Source organism: Myotis nattereri (assembly GCF_964212035.1).
Source record: "Myotis nattereri genome assembly, chromosome: 16".
NCBI lineage: Eukaryota > Metazoa > Chordata > Mammalia > Chiroptera > Vespertilionidae > Myotis > Myotis nattereri.
Window position 1 is genome coordinate 40,652,765 of NC_138091.1, and position 21,721 is coordinate 40,674,485.

The 21,721-nt window shown below is 59.0% G+C and overlaps 1 protein-coding gene across 2 annotated transcripts; it reads right to left on the reverse strand.

The window, feature by feature from the left end:
• Positions 1-334: 334 nt before the first annotated feature.
• JUP (junction plakoglobin) lies at positions 335-20,892 on the reverse strand. 2 transcript variants are annotated; one of them, XM_081108888.1, is made up of 15 exons: positions 20,720-20,892; positions 10,869-11,084; positions 8,977-9,236; positions 8,522-8,760; positions 7,637-7,838; positions 6,499-6,643; positions 6,269-6,372; positions 4,765-5,103; positions 3,781-3,936; positions 3,457-3,576; positions 2,856-3,006; positions 2,636-2,757; positions 1,822-1,861; positions 1,382-1,546; positions 335-1,118 (listed from the first exon to the last, which is right to left on the reverse strand). In XM_081108888.1, exons 2-14 carry the CDS (start codon positions 11,074-11,076, stop codon positions 1,395-1,397), a joined length of 2,238 nt encoding a protein of 745 aa, XP_080965014.1. In that variant the 5' UTR covers positions 11,077-11,084; positions 20,720-20,892; the 3' UTR covers positions 335-1,118; positions 1,382-1,394. The 2 variants fall into 2 exon arrangements, with proteins under 2 accessions (XP_080965014.1, XP_080965013.1); XM_081108887.1 differs by having other exon boundaries at positions 20,701-20,892.
• Positions 20,893-21,721: the final 829 nt, after the last annotated feature.

A 21,721-nucleotide genomic window follows, 5' to 3' on the forward strand; every position in this document is an offset into this window, starting at 1 on the left:
AGTGTTGCGCCCAGGAGAAACCCACCAAATGTACGCTCAGGCCACACGGGGCAGGGTGGGGCAGGGCTGAGGCTGAGAGGCCAGAAGGAGGAGGCCCTGTAGAGAGAGGAGGAAGGCCTGGTGTCCCCAGAGGCCATCTCTTAGCCCCTCTTAGGCTCCCCCGGTTCCAGGTTGGAAAGGTAGGAGTTTGTATTGCATTAAATGGACTCTGCCTCTTTAAACGTTCCTTTCTCCCTGACCATCCTCTCTCCGTGTCTTGCCCACAAATAGGATGGCCATGAGGCTGCTAAGAGAGTCCCCGTCTCCCAGCCCATGCCCCCCAAAAGAGTCCATTGGATCTGTGTGTTAGTTTTATTTTCACTGCTTTGGTCTATACAAAAAACCAATAACCAAAAACATAAAGCGATAATAATAAAACTCTCCCAGGGACCTCCCCCAGCCTCCACACCCACGTGCAGGGGACGCGGGGGAGGTGAAACAGGAAGGGGAAGAGAAAGCCCCTCACCGCACACCAGAGGGGTCAGCCAAGAGCACTTCTGGGGTCAGCTAGGGCAGTCGTGTGGGTGGGGTGGAGGGCGGGTGAGGAAGCTGTCCCCAGAGCTCCCCCGGGAGGGGGCCAGGGCCCAGTGAGCGTCCTGGGGAGAGGAGCAGGCAGGGGTCTGGACTGGGGACTCACGCTCCACATCGTCCTGGACGGTCCCTGAACTTTTCAGGAGAAGCTTTGGATTCTGGGGCTCTGGGCCTTGAACCTGGGTCCTGGAGACCCCGGGGGCTCAGGACAATTGGTGGGTGGAGTGCAACGAGAAAATCGGGCCCAGAGAAGGAACCCAAGCCCAGGGGGGCCCAGGCGGCTGGAGACAGGCAGCCAGCGCAGGGAGGGGGGCCGCTGGGGAAACAGAGTCTAAAGCTTTAGTGCCAGGGCCACAGGGTGGGGGAGGGGGCCTGGCCGTTGACCCACAGCCCAGAACAGAAAAGCAGGAGCAGATCACCATCCCAAGAAAGACCCTATGGAGGCGCGGGGTTCGGCAGGAAGTCACGGCCCTGGTCCCCCGGGCTCAGGCACTTTTCTGTCTCGCCCCATCGTCTGCAGAGAGAGCCTCTCGGATGAGGAGCTGCACCTGGGGACGGGCAGACACCGAGGTCAGGGCAGGACTGTGTCCCCCGGAAGCTCGCATCACCCACCCACCACCCCCAGAAGGGGCAGGACTCCCCACCCAGGAAAGACAGAGGCGAAGGCAGGCTTCCTTGGGGGAGCTCAATAGCAAAAGGCCCCACACTCGTTCCCCCAAAAGGAGCCAGAGTTTCAACAGAAACATGAGCGGCCCGCGAGAGGGAGGATCTAGCGGGAAAGGAAATCGTGTCTCAGCGGGAGGCGCCATACCGGGAGGAGCCAGCTAGGCCAGCATGTGGTCGGCGGTGGGGTAGGGGTGCCGGAGGCCTTCGCTGTAGGTGTCGATGGGGTAGTCCCCCTCCATGTCCATGTGCATCTCCAGGGGGTCCAGGGGCACGTCACTCGAGTACATGGGGCGGTAGGTGGCATCCATGTCTGGGAAGGAGAAGGGGACTCTGTCCAGGGTCTGCAGACCACCCTGGGGGGGGGGGGGAGGATCTGGACAGCCCTCAGCCACCTCCTCGCCCCCTGCCTATCCCCGGGGGACCTGACCCGCCTCCCTAAACTCCCACGTCAGAGACCTGGACAGGTGTGCGTGTGGGTGCCATACAGTAGCTGCCATGGCCCTGCAGACACAGTGCCTCTCCCTCCCTCACACCCCCATGTCCCTCCCCGCTCTCTAGGCTCCTGAGAACTCTGCTCACGCTTACCATCCGCGTAGGGTTCATTGATGGGGATCATGCTCTGGGCCTGAGGAGGGAGACGGAGAAACAGTGAGGGAGGGGGAAGGGCAGAAAACGCAGGGGTTGCGAGTGGGCAGCTGGAGATGCTTCTATAAAGGGGCCAGAGGAAAAGCGAGATCGCTTGAGGGAACCGAAGATGAAATGGGGTAACCCAGTGCCCTGACAAACTCCTCTCCTCAGGCACCTCCCCAGGGGGGGAGGTCCCACCATTCATGCTTGGGGGCACCCACAGAACAAGAACAGCCCTGCGGGGGGGAATGGAGGGGAGAGGACTTGAGAATGGGTGCTGGGAGCTGCCCCACCCAGGATCAGGGCAGCCCGATAGCCTATAGAGGACCTTTGTGCAAGTTAGAAAAGGCACTCCTGCCTCCACATTTTATATCAGCTTGGACCAAATTAAATCGCCATTTTGGTCGGTCAAAAACAGACAGGCCTGGCCGGTGTGGCTCAGGTTGGGCATGGTCCTGGGCACCAGGGCTTGCCAGTTTGATTTCCAGTCAGGGCACACGCAGGAGGCAGCTGATGATGTGCCATTCTCACATCGGTGCTCCTCTCTCTCGCTCTCTCTCTCCCTCCCTCCCTCTCTCTAAAAATCAATTAAAAATCTTTTTAAAAATCCACAAATGGTTCACCCTACTCTTTCCATCTCCTGAGAAGCGTCATAAATGATCCAATCATAAAATAAACATCTATGAAGTAGCCAGGACGGCATGAACGTGCTGTCCCTGTGCAGTGTGCCACTTGCGCAGCCTTCCGCGGCCACCCCTCCCCCGGTACTCACGGCCTCCCAGGCAGCGGGGTCGTGCTTGAAGAGGGAGTTGGTGAGCTCCACGGACACGCGCTTGCGGTAATCTGGGTTCTTGTCCTCGGAGATGCGGAACAAGACGGCCGCGGCGTAGGTGGCTGAGCAGAGAGGAGAGGCCAGGTCAGGCACCTCCTCCCCCTGGCTGGGGGGACAAGACCCAGCCCCCCTCGCCCTCGCCCCCAGCACAGCCTCTCACCGGTCCCCTCATTGTGGGAGTGGAGCAGCTCCATGAGTGGGGCGGAGGCACCCTCAGCGTCGATGGCGTCGGCGGCCTCCTTGTCCTGGGCCAGCTCGCACAGGACACCAGCGGCCACTCGCTGGATGTTCTCCACCGACGAGTACAGGAGCTGGGGCGGGCGCAGGGTGGGGGTGAGGCAGGTGGCAGCCCTCGGCAGAGCCCAGCCCCCCTCCACCTCCCTTTGGGGTTTAACCCCAAGCTCATACGAGAAAGTGTGAAATTCTAAGAAAAGTATGAAGAAACGGAAGAGAAAGCCACACAATTCCCCACCCAGACAGCCAGCCTCTGTGAACACACTGGCATATAGGTTTTTACTATAGTCATCAATCTATCCTATTTTCTTCATCTGACATTGCATAAAGCAGTTCCTGTTTTATTAAAAGACTTTCCCTACAAATGTCTGAGTTCACACTGAAACACAAGAAAGAAAGAAAATACAAAGCAAAACAACCACCACACCACACCGACCACCAGCCCCAGGGCGGCCGAGCTTCCCAGGCCAGCAGTGGGGATAAGCAGGGGTGGGGGGACCGCTCCTGCCCACCTGCCCCAGACTCACCTGCACAAACAGGGGGATGGTGTTGAGTCGGAAGATCTCCATGCGGTTCATGGGATCCCGGGCGAGGATGTGCAGGGCTCCAGTGCAGCCCTCCACAATCTCCTCCATCCTCACGCCATCCTGCACGAGAGGAGACATTGGGGCGTGGCAACAGGTGGCCCTTGGACGTGGCCACACATTCCCCGACACTGTCAGACCTCACTGGTCCTTGGAGGGGCACCAGCTGCAACTCGCCTCCCCAAGCACACACTCACGTGCGCACCCTCACAGAGGACTGCCTGCCTGACCCCAGGGAGGGCGGTCATGGGCACCCGGCTCACTCACCGTGTAGGGCTGCTGTGTGCCCGCAGCCACATGGCGCTGGGCATCCTGATGGGCCTTGACCAGCAGCTGGACGAGGCGGGGAATGACTGCTGCCTCCTGCAGTGGGGCATGGTTGGCTGGGCACAGGGCCAGATTCCTGATCAGGCCAATGGTTGCCTGGCAAGAAAAGGGACAACAATCAGGGTCATTTCTTGGGTGTCTGGAGGATCCCAATTTCCCAGCATCATCTCCTCCTCCCCTAGCATCTCTCTGACCCCTGGACGAACATGGATGTGCTGGAAGGTCTCCCAAGAATGAGACCACCCCCGCGCATGTCCCTTATTCCATAGAATCTGTGGGTTCTCGTCGGTCTAACGTCTAACTCTAACAGCCCCTGCTAAAATAATACCCCAGCCCGGCCCGTGTGGCTCAGTGGTTGATTGTCAACCTATGAACCAGGAGGTCATGGTTCGATTCCCAGTCAAGGCACATGCCCGGGTTGCAGGCTTGATCCCCAGTGTGGGGTGTACAGGAGGCAGCCAATCAATGATTCTCTCTCATTATTGATGTTTCTATTTCTCTCCCTCTCCCTTCTTCTCTGAAATCAATAAAAATATATTTTTAAAAATAAAATGATACCCCATTCCAGAACATTCCACCAACCCCCATGCCCTGACCCTCACCCTTATCCCTTCTCTTAACACACTACCCCTCCCCTCAAGGCCACGAATCAGAACCTGCAGTGTAATGAGACAGCCCAAGGTGGTCATGTGACTGGTAAAACTTGGAGCTCTGCCTCTGGGGATGGCTGAGCAACAAGAGAGGAGATTCTGGGTCTCAGGAGCAGAGCCACTGTGGGAGTCTAAACCATCCCATAGGAAAGAATTTCTGTCTTGCTGAGGGCCTGTCTGTTACAGCAGCTCTGCCTATACTGATACAGCACCTAGTCCTGACTGCAGAGCCCCTTCCCTGGCCTAGCCCCCGCCGCGGCAGTGCTGGCTGTACCTTGACCAGTGGCCACTGGTTGGGCTGGTTGAGCAGCTTGACAATGGCTGGGATGCCATAGTTGAGGCGCACGGAGTTCTGGGCCATCTCGGCCTCAGGGTGGCGGCTGGTGAGGTGGCGCAGGGCGCAGACAGCAGGCTCCGTGATGTCGTCCTTGTCCCCAGCACGCAGGATGGCATGGATGAGCGCCTCCACGCCACTGTTCTGCGTCACCAGCGTCTTGTTCTTGCTGTTGTTGCACGTCAGGTTGGACAGCGTGCCCGTGGCACAGGTGAGGACGTTGACATCGTCCACACTCAGCTGGTTCACCAGGATCTTCAGCACGCTCTCCAGTCCCTCCTGGGATCGGGGGTCAGGGAGGCAGTGATGAGTGAGAGAGACTCCCAACTGCCCCCAGGCAAGCCCCAGGGGAGTGCCGATGGCCAGATGGCTGATCTCAATGGGCCCTGTCGGTGAGCCAGGGAACCTTCACCCCTGTGCCCGTGAGAGGGCAGTGCTCTCCTGCGGGCACTGAGGCCAGGGAGGGTAAGTGGCTTGCCCACGGACCCACGGCTAGTGGGCCGGATCTGAGCCCCGGCCTGTGTTTCAGCTCCACGCTCTTTCCTCCAGCCGCCCTGCTCCTCCTCCGCATCCTCAGACCCAGGCAGAGCCCCACTCTGGCTGCAGGAGGCCCCCAGGCCAGGAGGAAATGGAGGTCCCTGCCTCAGTGGCCCAGCTGACCCATCTTTACATGCTTCTACCTTTCTGGGCCTTCACGCTGCCCCCTTCAGAGATCCCCAGGCCAAATCCGCTCTCAGGAAACATCCCTAACCCAGCAGCCTCACGTCTCCCAGGGGGTGCCCTGTGGCCTGTGGTGGGACAGGAAGACAGGCTCTGGGGACAGACAGCCCTGGGTTCACCTGCCAGCGCTGCCATTTCTTGGCTGGGACCAAGGGCCCTGCTTGGCTTCCTGAGCCTCCGTTTCTTCATCTAACCAACCCCGTCCCCTACTCCACCTCAGGTGTTAAAAGGGGTGAGCAAGACAACGTCCAACAGTCCAGCACATGGCGGGTGCTCGCTAAACAGCCTGCTGACGGGGCTCTGAGGAATGAGAGTCAGACTGGAAGGAGGGACCAGGAGACTTGTCCTGAAACTACAGTTTTTCTTAAATTGTGTTTTTAGCCACTGGGGACCTCAAGCTGTTTCTTGGCACCTGCTGCTCCCCGCCTCGGGGCCAAGGTCAAACTGTTCCCCTGGTACCCCGGAAACCCAGCTTAGAAAAGTCAGCCCCCGCTAACGATGCCCCTTCCCGAATTCCTAATGGGGACTAGAGCCTTGAGCTAAAGGGATGAGGGTCAGGCTCCTTCCAGCCTCAGCCATAGCACGGCAAGATGTAGAGGTCCCCCCGCCCCACACCTTACCCGCCCCCCCCCGAGGTCAGACTCCGAGACAGGAGGCTGGACGTGGTAAGACAGGAGGACAAGGGGGCTGATGAAGCGAACCCAGGCCCAGACATTGTCCTCACCTGCTTGGTGGCCACGTCTGAGAGGTTGCGCAGGGTCCACAGGCAGTTCTGCACGAGGCGGGGGCTGTTGCTGGTCAGGTGTTTGCCCAGAGCCTGCATCCCACCTGGGGTGGGGGGACAGGGGTGACGTCAGCCACAGGGAGCACAGCTAACTGAGCCTGGCCGCTAGACAGGGCTCCACCTTGGCCCTCCTCGCCACAGGGGCCTCGTCCTCAGGCCACCGCACTCACCAGCCTCCACGATGGCAGGCTTGTTGTTGGGACACACCGACAGCACCTTGAGCACGCGGCTGGTGGTCCAGAGCAGCTTCTCGTAGCTGTAGTTGCGCATGATCTGCACCAGGGCCTGGGGTCCTCCGTTGGCCAAGATGATGAGCTGTGGGGAGGGAGGAAGGAGTGTGAGACAGACAGGGACTGTGACAACGAACAAGGACGGGAAGGGGGCTCACGGAGCTGCCATTACTGAGCTTCAGGTAAAACCGGATTGTGTGACTATTCAATAAGCCAAAATCTTAAAAAAAGGATAATCCACGATGCTGACCAGGATGAGGTGAAACTGTGCTAACAAACATCACCGCTGATGGCATGGTAAGTAATACAATCATTTTGGAAAGCGATCTGGCAGTTGGGGTAAAAGCCTAGAAATATCAAAAACGCTTGGCCCTGATGATGAAAAATGTTCTTCTCTGGGAAAAGCTGTATGCCTGAAGATGTTCATTACAGCGTTGTTTACAAAGGTGGAAAAACAGCCCAGTCGGTATAGCTCAGTGGTTGAGCGTTGACCTATGAACCAGGAGGTCATGGTTCGATTCCCGACCACGACACGTGCCCGGGTTGCAGGTTCGATCCCTTCTGTGGGGCACATGGGAAGCAGCTAATCGGTGACTCTCTCTTACCATTGATGTAGCTATCTCTCTCTCCCTCTCCCTTCCTCTCTGAGACCAATAACAATATATTTTTTTTTTTTTTAAAAGAGGGAAGTCAGGAACAATTCAGATACCCTTCCTCAGAACCAAGTCTGGGGCCTCCAGTTAATGAAATGCTATTTGCCATTGTAGAGGGTAATTTTGAGGACAATATAACATAAAAACAGATGCAGTTAGACATTTGCTATGACTACAGCCACGTACAAATATGCCCACAGGATAGCACTGGAGGAAGTACATCGAGGTAGCAATGGCTGTGTGAGGCTAATGAATTTTTTTCTTTTCCTTATACTCAAAATAGATATACGATGAAACATGCATAACTGCACATACATGTATATTTCACCTACAAACGGTCAGGAGGCCTTGGTCTGAGGCTGCAGCCGGACAGAAGGCGATGTAAAGGGGGCCGTGGGTCTTGGCTGGGGCGGGGAGGGGCCCACCTTGCTCTCCTGGTTGCCGTAGGCCAGCAGCTGCAGGCAGTCGGTGGTGATGGCCAGGAACTTGGGGTTGTTCTTGTTGAGCAGGGGCACCATCTTCTGCAGCCCGTCGGCCAGGCGCACCGCCATCTTGGCGCCCTCCTGGTAGAGCAGCAGGTTGTGCAGCGTGGTGATGGCGTAGAACAGGACCGACTCCACAGGCGAACTGGGAGGGCGGGCAGAGGGTCAGGGTGAGTCGGGTCCCAGGGGCCTGGCATAAATGTAGGCCACCTCCCCCAGGAAGCCCTCTCCAGTACCCACACTCCATGGAAACAGCCCTCTGCTAAATCTTATCGTCCCTTGAGCCCAGCCCACGTTTATGCACACAGCACCTCCCCTCTCCCCACTGGGACCTTGTCACCTCCGGCTCCTGGGCCCCCAACCCGGTGCTGAGCAGAGAGTAGTCCCCTGTTACCTGCCCCAACCATGTAGAGTAACTACCACATAGAAGGCCACATGCCTTCTGGAAGGGGCTCGGAAGGGAATAGGATCAACATCTACCCTCCAGGAACTCACAGCCTGGTCCTGAGCTGAGGAAAGAGGCCCCTCAACACTGCGAGGCCCAAAGGATGCAGGGAGCACGCTGTTCCCTCCCTTGGAACACTCCTCCCTTCACTGACAGCAGCTTCTCAGAGGTCTGCACCATCTCAGACACACCTCTGCCCTGGTCTATACGGTCGCCTCATGTCTAACCTGCTCATTATACGAGCAGCTAAGCACCAAGACTGGGCGTGGCTCTGCACCTGGCACATAGTAGGTGTTCAGTAAGCGTGGTATGGACGCGCAGGGAAGGGAGGGGCAAAGCCACGGGAGGGAGGCTCGGGGCCCCACAGTGAGAGGGGTGGGTACCTGAGCATGCGAACCAGGGCGGGGATCCCACCAGACTTAAAGATGGCCAGCAGCCCCTCGCGGTGGTGGGAGAGGTTGTGCAGGATGCTGGTGGTGCAGCGGGCCGTGTCCAGGTCGCTGGTGTTCTGCATGGTGCGCACAACAGCCGCCACCAGCTGGGGCGAACCCATCAGCGCCCGCCTCGATGCCTCCTTCTTCGACAGCTGATTCACGATCATGGCTGCCTTAGTCACCACCACCTGGGGAGCGTGGAGGGAAGGATGGAGGTGAGCAGATCGGCCAGGTCCAGCTGCCACGGTGAAAAGGTGGTGACCAGGAGACCCATTCACAAAGCTCAGTGGGGACCCAGGTCAGACTCTCCCTACGGATGGGGCTCTGGGGTCAGAGGCCTCCCGCTATCCCCAGCCCTCCCTGCGGACACCCGGCCTCTCCCGCCCCAGCTGGGCCCCACGGACCGGGTCCTCATCGTTGAGAAGCTTGGTGAGCTCAGGCAGGGCCCGGGTGGCCAGCTCAGCATCATCCTGGTAGTTGATGAGATGTACAATGGCCGACTTGAGCAGCTGAGACGGCTCGGCCAGCCGCTGCAAGTTGGTGGTCTGCCCCTCCACCTGGGTGGCCAGCAGCAGCGAGCTGTCCTCTCCTGTCATGCCAGGACACATGGCCTCCCGCACCCGCTTGGCTCTGGCCGTCGTGGACATCTGGTACTCCAGGTCACCTAGAGACCAACGGGCGGGGACTGAGCTGCAGAAGCAGGCAAGGGGGACCTGGGAGCAGGCAGGCTGTGCAAATAACCCGACGGCATTCTCTGGGCTGCCTCCCAACCCAGCCTAAGGCCCAGCACACCACCTACAGTTCTGCCCCTAACCAGTGACCTTGAGGTCACCATCGCCTCAGTTCCATCATCTGTAAAATGGGGCACCACCTGTTCTGTCCACCACAGGGAATTCTTATGAGAATTAAATGAGATAATAGCTGTGAATTTCTCTGAAAAGAAAGGATTCGTGTGTAAGGCACATCTCACTACAGAAATGTTAGTGATTATTATTATTATTAATAGGAATAGCTAACATTTTTTGAGTATTCATTATATACCTGGCTGTGAACTAAGCATTTTTCTTGTCTTTTCTCACTTAATCGTACAACCCTACAAGATAAGTACTATTTTTACAAGATATTTTTAATATAGTTAATAAGATCTGATACTGATATATTTTTAAAATTTTTATTGATTGATTTCAGAGAGAGCGAGAAAGAGAGAGAGGTCAATTTCTTATTCCGCTTATTTATGCATTCATTGGCTGATCCTTGTATGCGCCCTGACCAGGTATGGAACCCACAACCTCAGTGTATCAAGTTGATGCTCTAACCAACCAGGGCCAAGATAAATACTATTATTATTTCCACTTTACAGATGAAAAAACTGAGGCACAGAGATTATGAGACCCAAGCTGGGATCTGAACTCAGACAATCTGACTCCAGAGCCCCAACCTCGACTCTGCGTCCCTCCCTTAACAATCAGGTAAAGGTCGGATGAGACAGCCTGGTTCTCCTCAACCCTGACATCTCATGATTCTAATTATACCCTCATCGTCTCCATGGGAGGCAACTCTCCCATTATATAGACAGGCAAATCGAGGCTCAGAGGCCGTAGGCACCCAATACCATACAGCAGACCAGGGAGAAAGTCAGGAGAGTGGGTGTCGGAGAGCAGGAGGTGGGTTCTTAGCTCAGACTCCAGGTTCCACCTCCTGGGTGGACCTGGGAGTCCACTGTCCTGGCCAGTGTCCCGACGCCCTGGGGAGAGGGAGGCAGAGTTTCCACCCTCCAATTAATCAGGGAGGAGACGTGGACATGGCTTTCCCACCTGAATGCTGGCGGGGCATCGCCATCCCTAAGCCCCAGAACAGGCTGGTTACTTCACCACCTGGCCTTGGCCCACCTCCATGTCAGCGTGTTCCACATGCCAGCCTTGGCTCCTCCCCGCCCCCACCAGGAGCCCTCAGGCTGAGAACTGCACCTGCTCTAGCAGAACAAGAGGGCTCTGATTTCCACAGTCCACGGGTCCCCGAGGGCAATAGTGACGCCTCTTCTTTATGCCTTAACTTCATCGAAGGCAAGGACTGTGCCTCTTCCTTCAGACTGATGGGCAGGGTCTGCCTCCCCTCCATTCTAGAGGTTCATGAAGAAGAATCTGCCTCCTTCCCAGATGGGGGTCTCCTGAAGCAGCTGTGCCTCCCCCCTCAGACTGGGAGGCCCCTAAAATCTGCCTCCTTTTACCCTGACCTCCCTCCAGGGCCCAGCCTAGTTTTCCGCTGGAGGATGGATTCCCATGGGATAGTCCCCAACCTTGGCTCTGAGGCGCCCCCTGGGTGTAGGTCGTGGTCTTCTTGACCGTGTACTGGCGCCCACAGGCCTCCTCGTCCTCCATGATGCCCTTGCTGCTGACCGAGGGCACGCCGGTGTTGACGCCGGAGTGGATGCCTGAGTCGTAGGTATATGTCTGTTGCCACTCTGTCACCTTGATGGGCTGTTCAATCAGGTTCATCACCTCCATGGTGGCTGCTGGGGACACAGAGAAAGGGCAGGAAGTCAGCTGGCTCCATTGAGGCATCCCATTGGCTGGCCCAGCCCCTGGCTTCCCCCAGGCCCTGCCCGTTACCCCTTACTCCTACCACAAACCCAAGGGCCCCAGGGGGCTGGGCGGACGGAGTGGGGCACAGAAGAGCACCAGGCCCAGGGAGGGATACCCACGCCCGAGCCTGGGCTTGCATCTCTGACCCCAGCCAGGGTGGGGTGAGCCCCACGGCGGGTAGGGCAGTAAAAAGCTAGAGGCCTCAACCCAGCCCTGGGCTCCCACAACTAGTTGACCCTTCCCAACTCTCCCACAGCAGAAAGCACTCAGGGCCTCCAGCAGCTTCTGGGGTTCCCGCAGGCCCCCAGAAGCTGTATGGGGTTCTGGGGCTCCCTGGGAAGGGCCGCTGGATGTGAGGTAGCTGCACCAGAAACAGGTTGGTCAGACAGGGAAGCAGTCAGACCGGTTTCTCTGGGAAGCCAGGGAGGCTGCTGGGAAGTCAGAGGCGCCCAGGATCCCGGGATCTCACTTTCCTGCAGATGCAGCAGGATCACAAGTGGCCTGAGAGGCCCAAGGCCTAAGATTCCCCCCTCTCTCCGACACCCCAGTTCCTGGGAGCTTTTCCCAGAGCTCTGAGTCCCACCCACAGTTTCAAATGACAGCCACATACGACCGGGGCAGTTCGCCTGTCTGCTGAGCCTCGGTGACCCCATCTGTAAAATGGGGTCATGCCACCTCCCTAGCAGGTGGTTGTGAGGACTGTATCTGGAAAGGACCCAGCATGGTGCCTGGCTCACAGTAGGCACAGATATTGGTGACAGTGGCCACGTATCGGCACCATCTATTCTCCCCTATAGTGTTTGCGCGCCTCTGGGCCTCCTGGAACCCAGGCCAGGGATAAGCAGTGAGCAGGCCTCGGGTGGTCACTGCCATTTAAGAACCCCTCCCTCTCTCTGCAGGGACCTGGGGCACTTGGATTAGTGAAGAGTCGGCCCTACTGTGTGCCAGGGAGGCGCATTCCCACTTGCTGCCTGGCTCCCTGTCTTGGGAACTGACCGTGGCTGTCAGCGCCTGGGAGGAGAGGCAAGGGAAGCTGTGCTCCAATGAGGGCCGACCTTGGGCCAGACCTTCCACTAATGCGCCACCCTCACAAGCGGGTTTCGAAGCACATGCTCTGTGTCCCCTTCACAGATGTGGAAACGGAGGCTCCACCAGGCGAGGTGGCACAGCAGAGAAATGGCAGAGCTGGCACCAGGCACAGGCACACGTGACACCCAAGTGTGCGTGTGCGGGCTTTGCACACCCAGTGTGGCCTCAGACAGCAAGCAGAGCCCGGGCTGGTCCACCCGGGAGGCTAGCCAGCACCCAGCACCTCAAACCTGTTGTGTTGGGGGACCGGTGAGCATGAGGGTGGGGTGCCTGGTGCCGCCTGGCCCCACCCAGGAACAAAGATCACCAGGGATATGTCTTCCCAGTGAGGCCTGGCGGGTGCCACCCTCAAGGAGGAAGGGATGACAAATGGTCGTCCTTCAGGTCTCACTTCCTTTTATGGTGACACCTGGCTGCTACCCTGCCCCTGAGCACACCTGGACAGGCAGAGGCAGGAGCCAGACCAGCTCCCAGCACCTCCGTCCCCTCCTCCCTCCTTCCCCTCCTCCCATCGCGTCAGCCCCAGTGACTCAGAGTTTCGTGCTGATAAACAGAAGCAGGCCCTGAGTACCAGACAGGCGGCTCGGTGCCACCAGCTGTGCCAGCTGCTTCCCAGGCACTGACCAAGTGTGGCTATAACAGAAGGACCCCACCCTCCACCCCATGCCCAGCATTCATGCCCAGCACTCATGCCTTCCCTGGAGAGAGAAAAGAGAGGAGAGTCCGGAGAAGCAAGCCTGTCACGGAACTGGGAGAGAGAGGGTGAAACTGCACCAGGAAATAAGCTGCATTAACCCTCTAAATGCCACTCGGCCAGGAGGAGGGCTGAGCCGACACCTGGACGCCGAGCCTCCTCCGTCAAATCCACTAGGGACGGGCTGGGCATCTCGAACCCTGATCAGTAAAACACCCCACTACTGGAGTTGGAAAGAGCCCCCCACCCCCAGCAGAAACAGCTGCCTACCTCTGGGGCTCACAGGCCTCACCCAGAACCGCAGGGACATCCCCTCACCTGCCCAGTGTCCAAAGGGACCACCAAGGTCAAGGCTGGCCACAGGAGGAGGTTTCCTCAGCAGGCCCCTCACCCCCGCCCCCCATCAGCCCAGGGGGACACAGAGGTCTCAGGAGGTCAGAGGATCCCTGGCAGAGAGGGCATCTGCTTGCCTTTCCTATCAAATGAATCTCATCTCATCCTTCCCTCCAAGCAACCCTGGCAGGTATTCTATTATTCCCAAGTTCTAGGTGAGGAAATGGAGGTTCCACAGTGAGGAAAAGGGGGTGCTCCACGCAGACCAGCCTCCAGCCACCAAACAGGGGATCCAGGGAAAGAGGGACCCCTGGGGTCAAGGAGAGAGGGCCAGACACACCGCTGCAGATGCGGGGCGGGAGGGGGGCGGGGGCTGAGCCCCTCACCAAGGGGAGAAGCAGTGGGAAAGGCTAAGGGTGCTCACAGTTGGAGGCAGAGCAGCGGCCGGGAAATCAGGAGGCCCCGGTTCCCGTCCTGGCTCCCGCACAGACTTGCGGAGTGTCCTTGGGCAATTATTTTCCCCTGCGTGCTGCATGCCCCGAACAGGGCCCAGGTGACCTCAGAGGAATGTGATATTTAAGATTCTAGGAATAAGGAACCGGAATTCCCACAACAGACAGAAGGCTGAGGGTGGGCAGAACTGGAAGCATTTCAGAGAGGACACACATCAGGGAGGACCCTAGGGCAGGAGAGCTATTCCTGCAACAGGAAGGCCAGACAGACGTCAGTCAGACCTCAGACTGCCGTCAACCAGCCCCACCTTTCTCCCCACCTACTCCCCGGGAGAACCAGGGAAATTCTCCCACAAGAAACAAAAGTGCTGTTTCTGCAGTTCCCAGGCTGAAGGGGGCCGCACCCAGTTTGGTCTCATCCCTCCCTCTCCACCCAGGACCTGAAGCGAGACCTGCCACAATGCCCTGGACAGAGCCAGGGCGGGAGTGGGCGAGACAGACGCGGGCCCTGCCCATGCGCCCTGGACACAGACGGGCAGAGCCAGACACAGGGCGGTTTTCTGAGTTGAATGGGGGGCCTTTGTTTTTAGCAGCGCGCTCTATTCTTGGCATCACAGGAGGAAGAAGGCAGCTCAGAGGCCCTGGGGTGGGGTGGGCACAGCAAGGGGCAGGAAGAGAGAAGACAGGGCCGGGAGGGGCTGTGTGAAGGCGCCTCCCCCCGCAGGCCCAGATGGGGGGACGAATCTGCACGGAAGCAAGGAGGCTGCGTGGGCATACTCTGCCCTTCATTCTTGCTTCCTCCTTGGCACGGCCAACCCAGCAGGCGGGCACTGGGCACCCTAAATCCAAGACGTCCTGGCAGAGTGCGGCCCAGCCCTGACATTAAATATAACTCCCACCAGAGCCCCATCCGTCCCCTGCCCCCTGCCTCCCCGACCAGCGCTCACTGTCAGTGACGGGCACAGCTGGGCTGGGCTGCAGGATCCCAGGCGTCAGGGTGGAAGCAAGGACAGGAAGGGGCCAGAGGCTGGAACCAGGCTCAGACACACTGCGTTCGAGGACGAGGGGAGCGGGCAGGGCAGGGCCCCCAGAGGTTCCTTGGGCCAGAAGCCAACGCCCTTTGCAGACTCAAATCCTGGACTCAGACACTGACAGAAAAGGAGCTGTGGGCAGGTAGGAGCGCATGGGAGTCAGGCGAGGGGCTTCAACCCCACGACTCACTGGCCATGTGCCCTTGGGCAGGTCACTCCGTGTCCTTAAACCTCATTGTCCTCATCTATTAAGTGGAGATGATTGTGCTACTCACTCACTCCCCTCTTCAGACCGTTGTGTGAACCAAACACACCTGGGCCTGGAAGCCCGCTATGGACAGTAAAGACCCAGGCAAGCATCCTTCCGTCAAGGAAGCAAAGAGATGTTAGAGGAGGCGGCCAGCAGCGAGGGGCCTGGCAAGGTGGCCGGCAGCCTGCTCTTTGGGACCCTCTGATGAGGGCTCGGAGGGGTGCTGCCTCCCAGGCCTAAGCCAGAGTCCCTGGGGTGGGGTGGGAGGGGGCACGGCTGGGAAAGAAGTGTCCTGCCCAGGTCCTGGGAGGGGAGGCTGCCCTGCTCCGCAGTCACATGTGGGGCCTTATGCAGGCAGGGTGGTGAGGCCAGTCAGGCATGGACATTCCCCACATAGCAGCCCCAGGGGAGAGGCGGGCTCACAGGTCACCCGCCCCCACCTTCCCCACTGTGTCTGGTTCCAGCTGAGATCTGGCCAGCAATGCGATGGAAACAGACTCCAGAAAAGGACAGAGACAGACGACGGTTTCCCTTGAGAGCCCTGTCTCCCCATCCGGCTGGGGCTTCCCAAGGAGGCCTCTCCCCTGACCCGCGGACACGCCCCAGCAGACTAGATGCTCCCTGGCGGGAGGCTATAGACTCCCCCATGAGACTGGTCATTGCAAGGGGGCAGAGCCTGAAGCGGGAGCCAGGTATGGCCAGGGCCCTGGGGACAGGAGAAGACAGAAGCCCATCTGGAGCTTCTGGAGCAAAACCCTCACTTCCTGTCTGGAGGACACCCAAGCAGTGGCCAGGGGACGGCCCAGGGGTCAGGCCGACCCAGCTGCCGTTTGTTTTCTTCCTTCTGGGCTCCTTCCCAAAGCAAACAAACCAGGGTGGGAAAACGAAGCGGACTCGGAGGACAGGGAAATGCCAGGCCGGGTGGCTCCCCGGAAAGGGCTGGAGCTCCATTCCCTGCTGGTGTCCCTGAGGGGGCAAAACCCCAAACTGGCAGAGGACCCCAAACTGGTTTGGGACTCCTGGGAATGGAAAAGCACTTCACGCAGCCTCAGGAAGCATGTCAGTGATGCATCTCAACGCACAAGTGCTCTGTCCTCCCCGACCCACGCCAGGGGCTTGGGTGGCCGATGACCACAGCTAGCGTCAGTCCGCAGGTGTCGCTGGGCTTCATGCTGCAAGGACGGCTGCCTGGCCCTCTCCTGGGACAGCAGGGAAGATCCCACAGTCCGTTCCCTGTTCAGTATTTGTGGGGAAAATGAGGCTCTGGACAAAGGTTTGGCTAACATTTGGGATTGTATACAGAGCGTGAGATGATCAAGATCGAGCCTGCAAAACAAGAGGATGTTCAGAAAAGAGAAGGGGAACGAATATTCCCAGTTGTTGCCTCCATGGAGGAGGATTTTTTTCTTCCTAACTTCCCCATTGTTTTCACTCCTTGCCCAGCCCCTGTCCCAACTCTACCCCTAGGCCACCACCCTCGGAGATAAGAATCCACAAGTCTCCCTCTGTCTCCAAAGTGAGGAGAGAAAGCAGACCCATGAACCCACACTTGGCAGGTCACAGAGAGCTGAGCTCCTGCCCCAGTGGCTGGGGTGCCCTGGGGCTGAGCAAAGGGGAGTGGTCCGCAAGCTTTCTCTCAGGCCCGGCCTAAGAGGCTGCTGGAAATTGGGGCAGTGCCGCTCCCCAGGCCTCCTCCAGATTCGGTCCTGCCCCAGGAGAGAGCCTCCGGTCTCACTTGCAGGGACACAAACCCGATGACCAGCCCCAGCCACACTTCCCTTTCTCTTCACGGGGGCGGCTGGGCCAGCTGGTGGCCCGTGGATACCTGCCCCGCTCACGGCCAGGTCTCTTTTCTCCCAAAAGACAGGAGGCTGAGAGTTTCCCCAGGGACCCCAACAGACCGGATTCACCCCAAAGGGTGACTGCTGCCTGGCCTCCCTCCTGGGGCAAGATGGTCCTCCCAGCTCCCTCGGATGGGGCCCTGCTTCATCCTCTAGAGAAGACTCGACTCTGAGCCTCCACCTCTCCCTCTTGGTAGCACAGAAAGTCCTTCCTCCTGCCTAACCTCATCCCTTCACTGAGAGCATCCATTCCCCTGTCGCTCTTGTGCCCTCGGGGGTGACGAAAAACTGCAAGCCCCTCACCCTCTTGATAGCTGGCAGGCCGGACTGAGTTCCCTCTCTTTCCTTCGCTGCCACATCAAGCCTCCTCAGCCTCCTCTTCTCCAGCATCAATAATCCTATGGGGTCCCCTCCCGCCCTCCAGGAATCCAGAAGCCCGGTGCCGACAGGCTCAGGTAGAGGACCCGATTCCCCAGGCCCAGGTGGGCGAGAGGACAGTGACACCAGCCCCTCCTTCAAGGACCACAGCCCCATCCCCAGAAAGACCCTCCCAGCAGCAAAAAAATACCCTACTGCCGCCCCCCAAAGGACAGCCCTCTCCACGCCCCAAAGCAGCCTGGCAGTGCTGCCCGCTCCAGTCCAGCAGGACGTGGGCCCAGTCTAAATCTGACTCTCATTTCTCTCCACTCTCCAGGGAGCAGGCCCCCTTTATCTTGGCAGAGGCCCAGCCCCCGGCAAAGCAGGCAACTCCCACTTCCTATACAGGGACAAGCCCAGCACAGCCCATGGCTCTGCCCAGCTCAAGCCAGGAGGCAGCGCAGCAATGACCCCTGCCCTCCTCTCCCCACCCCCAACCGCCTCCACACACCGACCACAGACCCCAGCCGTGGGGAGAGCGCGCCCCTCCCTAGAAACTACAAACCAAGCCACAGGGGAGGTTTCAGAGGGCTGCAGGCTAGGACGTGAGTCACCCCCACCTGATAAACCTGCCCCCACCTTCACCACCCACACGGACCTGCCCGGGGTCCTGCTGATGTCTCTTTTCCCCAAACCCCTGAGCAAAGGCTCCCAAACAGGAGGGGCAGGAAAACTCTTCCCAGAGCCACAGTGGGCGACACACCAGGACGGGCTCTGGGTTTGGAGCCAGAGGTCCCACATGCCAGTCTTGGCTCTGCCTGAGTCGCCCTGTGCAACCCTGGGCAAGTGACTTAACTTCCCGGAGTTTCAATTTCCTCATCTGTGGAATGGGGCCATGAGACCTGCCTCTCGGGACAGTCATAAGGATTAAGTGAGAATCGTTAATGAAAGTGCTGGGTATCTGCAGCGCCCTCCCTTGCTTAAGTTACCATTTGTCCAGTACTTGCTGGGTAGGTAGGTTTATTCCCATTTTACCAGGGAGGTCACTGAGGCTCAGAGAGGTGAAGTGGCAAAGCTAGGATTCAAACCCTGCTCAGGCCAAGTCCAAATCCCTGTGCTCAGAACAGTCCCACCACAACACCTCTCCAAATGAACAGCCCTTCTGAAGACGAGTCTACTGTCCCTTCTTATTCTAAGGTGGCTCCTCTCCTGGCCAGGCCCAGGAGGGACGCGGGCAGCAGCCCCAGCCCTGACTCCTTCATTCTTACAGGTGCATTCTCAGAGCCTCAGCCCCAACAGAAGTTCCAAAGGGAATGGGGTGGAAGGGAGGGAGGGGGGACTCGAGGAGGGAGGGCAAGGAGGACTCCTGTCATCCAAGCTTGGGCTTGATCTAGCGAGAAATGACTAATTGGGTTCCTACCTGCCCCCTCCCTCCACTCCCATCCAGTAAGGAGCCAGTTTTCACCAGCCACCTCCTAGCAATCCTTCCTCAGTATTATCTTTTCATCACAGCCACAAACCAGATTAGCTAAACTAATCATTTAACCAACGTAATTACAACGCCTTCCCCTCCTCCACGTTGGCATCCAGAAGAGGGAAAACAGGTTATTTTGCCCAAATTCCATGCCCTTATGGCTCCCCACAGGTATACCACCCACTAGAGCAGAAGTGGGATGGGGAGGAAGCCTGATCCCTGGGGGTGGGGGGCACTCCATGGGGGTGTGACCCGCCCCCCCTCTTCCATCTACAAAGAGGAAGGAGGTGGTAGATCCTCCGGACTGAGTCCGGACAAGCAGCCCTGGTTCCCCCTTCTTCCCTTCACCCCAGGACTGCGGGTGAACCCAGCCCTTACATTCCCCCTGTTCCCCATGGAGGCTGGGCTCCAAGTCCCGGCAAACAGACCACACTGCAGATCTTTAAGAACCATGCTGGGAGCTGGGTGGAGATCCCCACTCTGGACAGGGGAGAGGCTCTCAGAAAATTGGGGATGGGGAAGGCGCTAACGCAGCTCTCCCTGAAAATCCTTTCCCCTCCTGAAGCCTTCCTTCTGTCCCACTTTCCCCATCCAGTTCTCCCAGGAGAGAGGGTAGGTGGGGGAAAGGCCAGCAAAGGCCTCCAGAAGGAATGCACCTTCAAAATCCAGAAGTCGATGGAGATCAAGCCCCACTGCTCCGCGCGTTCCGGCCTCAATTACCCGCCAGCTAAATGGCGTGGGGGACGGGGTAGAGGGGGGTGAAATGAGGCCAGAACAGTCGCTTCCCCCACGCACGTCACTTGGCCCGGCCCTGCCCCACCCCCATTCCTGGGGAGGGGGCAGAGCTTGGGTCGGAGCCACTCGCTCAGGCCTCCAGTGAGGGGGTGTGGTGGTCCCCGGAGGCAGGAAGAGAGGAAGAAGCTGCTTCCCCTTCGGCCCACCCCACCCCCACCTCAGGCCCCAGGGGCCCAGCAAACAGGATGGAGGTGGAGGCAGGGAGGGTCGGGTCAGCGCGCCAGCACGGCCCGGGAGCAGCCTGGCCAGCTGGGGGGTAAGGCTCTGCTCCAAGAAGGACCCCGTAAACGTGGGGCAAGCCCTTGGCAAGGAGGCAGGGGAAGCTGCCGTGGAGACTTCTCCCGTAAAGTTTGTTTTGGGTGCTTTTCCCCGACAATAAGCGAGTAGAGAGGAGGGGAGTCCTCCTGCTCCCCTAGTAACACTCTGGGAGCCGCGGCTAATGGGAACTGGGCCCGCGACTCTCCCCCCATGAACGACCCCTCCGACCAGACGCCCAGTCCGGGCCACGGGTGCCAGACACCGGCTGGGCTCAGAGCTGGCCCTGCACAGGTCCCACTGCCATCCCCGCCACCTCCGCCGGGGAGCCCTAGCCCGCACCCGCCGGCGGAGGGAGGCGCCGCAGGTACAGTGCCCCTGAGGCTCCGGGAGCTGGAGGACTGGGCCCCTGGACTCCGTGTGCTCACCTGCTCGGCAGGTGGGGCCCGCGTCGCTGGGAAAATGCGCGCTCGGGCCCCACCGTTGGGCAAGCAGGGCGCAGACAATAGGGCCCCACCCAGGCCTGAGGGAGTCGGGAGGCAGGGAAAGCCAGGATGACGCGCGAGGTGGGGTGTGGGTGGCCCAGCGAGACCAGCGGCAGCAAGTTTCCCAAACAGTGAATTCCTAGCCAGCGCGAGCCCAGGGCGGAGGCGGAGCAGGTCAAAGTCTCCCCAGCAAGAGGCAGGCGAGAGTCGGGGACGCGGCGCCGGGCGAGTTCGCGGGTCCCGGGAAGGCACCATGCCGGAGGCACCTGCCTGACCGCTTCCCGCCCTTCTTGGATCCCTGGCTCTCGGAGCCCGAGAGCGCACTGGGCCCGGGCCTCGCGTCCCCGAAGGTCGCCGCGCCCCGGACCCCGGCGCGCCCCCTGTCGCCGGTGCAGGGTGACGCTCCCTGGCTCCCGCCCTCACCTGCCCGGAGACGGAGGATTCGGCCTCTCCCTCCGCCACCCGCCGCCCTTCCCTCGCCCAGTGGTACCTGCCGCGATCGTCCGCACCTGCGCGTGGAACCTGGCCGGGCTGGGATGGGGTCGGGCCGGGCTGGGGGCCGGCGCGGGCAGCGAACAGCGCTCTGCAAGCTCGGGCGGCGGCTGCTCCGGACTCTGGCCAAGGCAGCAACTCAGTAACTGAACAAAAGGCGAAGGGACCTGACAGCCAAGCCACGCCTCTCGCCCCCTCGAAGCTCCGCCCCCGAGGGTAACGCCCACCCGCTGGTGCGGGCTCACTGGCTGCCTGGCCTGACTGTCCCATCGAGGGGCGGAGCCTCGCCCCCAGGCCTCTTCCACCGCCTCCTCTGTTTATCCACTAGCCATTGGCCCCAGGGACTGCCAGTCGGCTCTGGGGACGGCCTCCAACTTGAGGTTCCATCCTAACTCCGCACCTATTGGCAAACACCAGGTTGCTTCCTCCTGATTGGGCGAGGAACTGTCAGTAAGCCTACGGAAAGAACCAATGGGAGGGATGGGGTGTGTCTTGCCCCACCCTACCTCCGAGCAGGTAGGACTCATTACTCTCCCCTTCCCCCTACCTGTCCAACAGGTGAGTCAGGGGGCGCCTGGGAAAGCGCAGATTACTGCCCAGGCCAGCCAACTCAGCGTCGGCTATGATGCTTCTCTGGGCTTATTCACTCTTGCCACAAAGTCATAACAACATTTTTGTATAGCATTTCATAGGCTTTTTGCTGGGTTGGGATTTGTTTCCCCAAAGATGGAGCGCCCAGCAGATTTAGAATAAAAACACCAAAGTTTGGCTTTTGCCACTTCGTAGTTTTTTCATTTTAGACAAGTTACTTCATTTGTCACCCTGTTTCTCCTCGTCTGTGAAATGGGTACATTAGCTCTCTCGCGCGCATGGCTGTGTGTGGGGATGAAATGAAGTAAGGTTTGTGAAATCACTGGGACGACCCTAAATGCTAGAATTCAAATGAATGATCTGGGGTTTCTTTTAATTCTCATGACAATGCTGAAAAGGCATTAGGACAACAAAATGATCCTCATTTC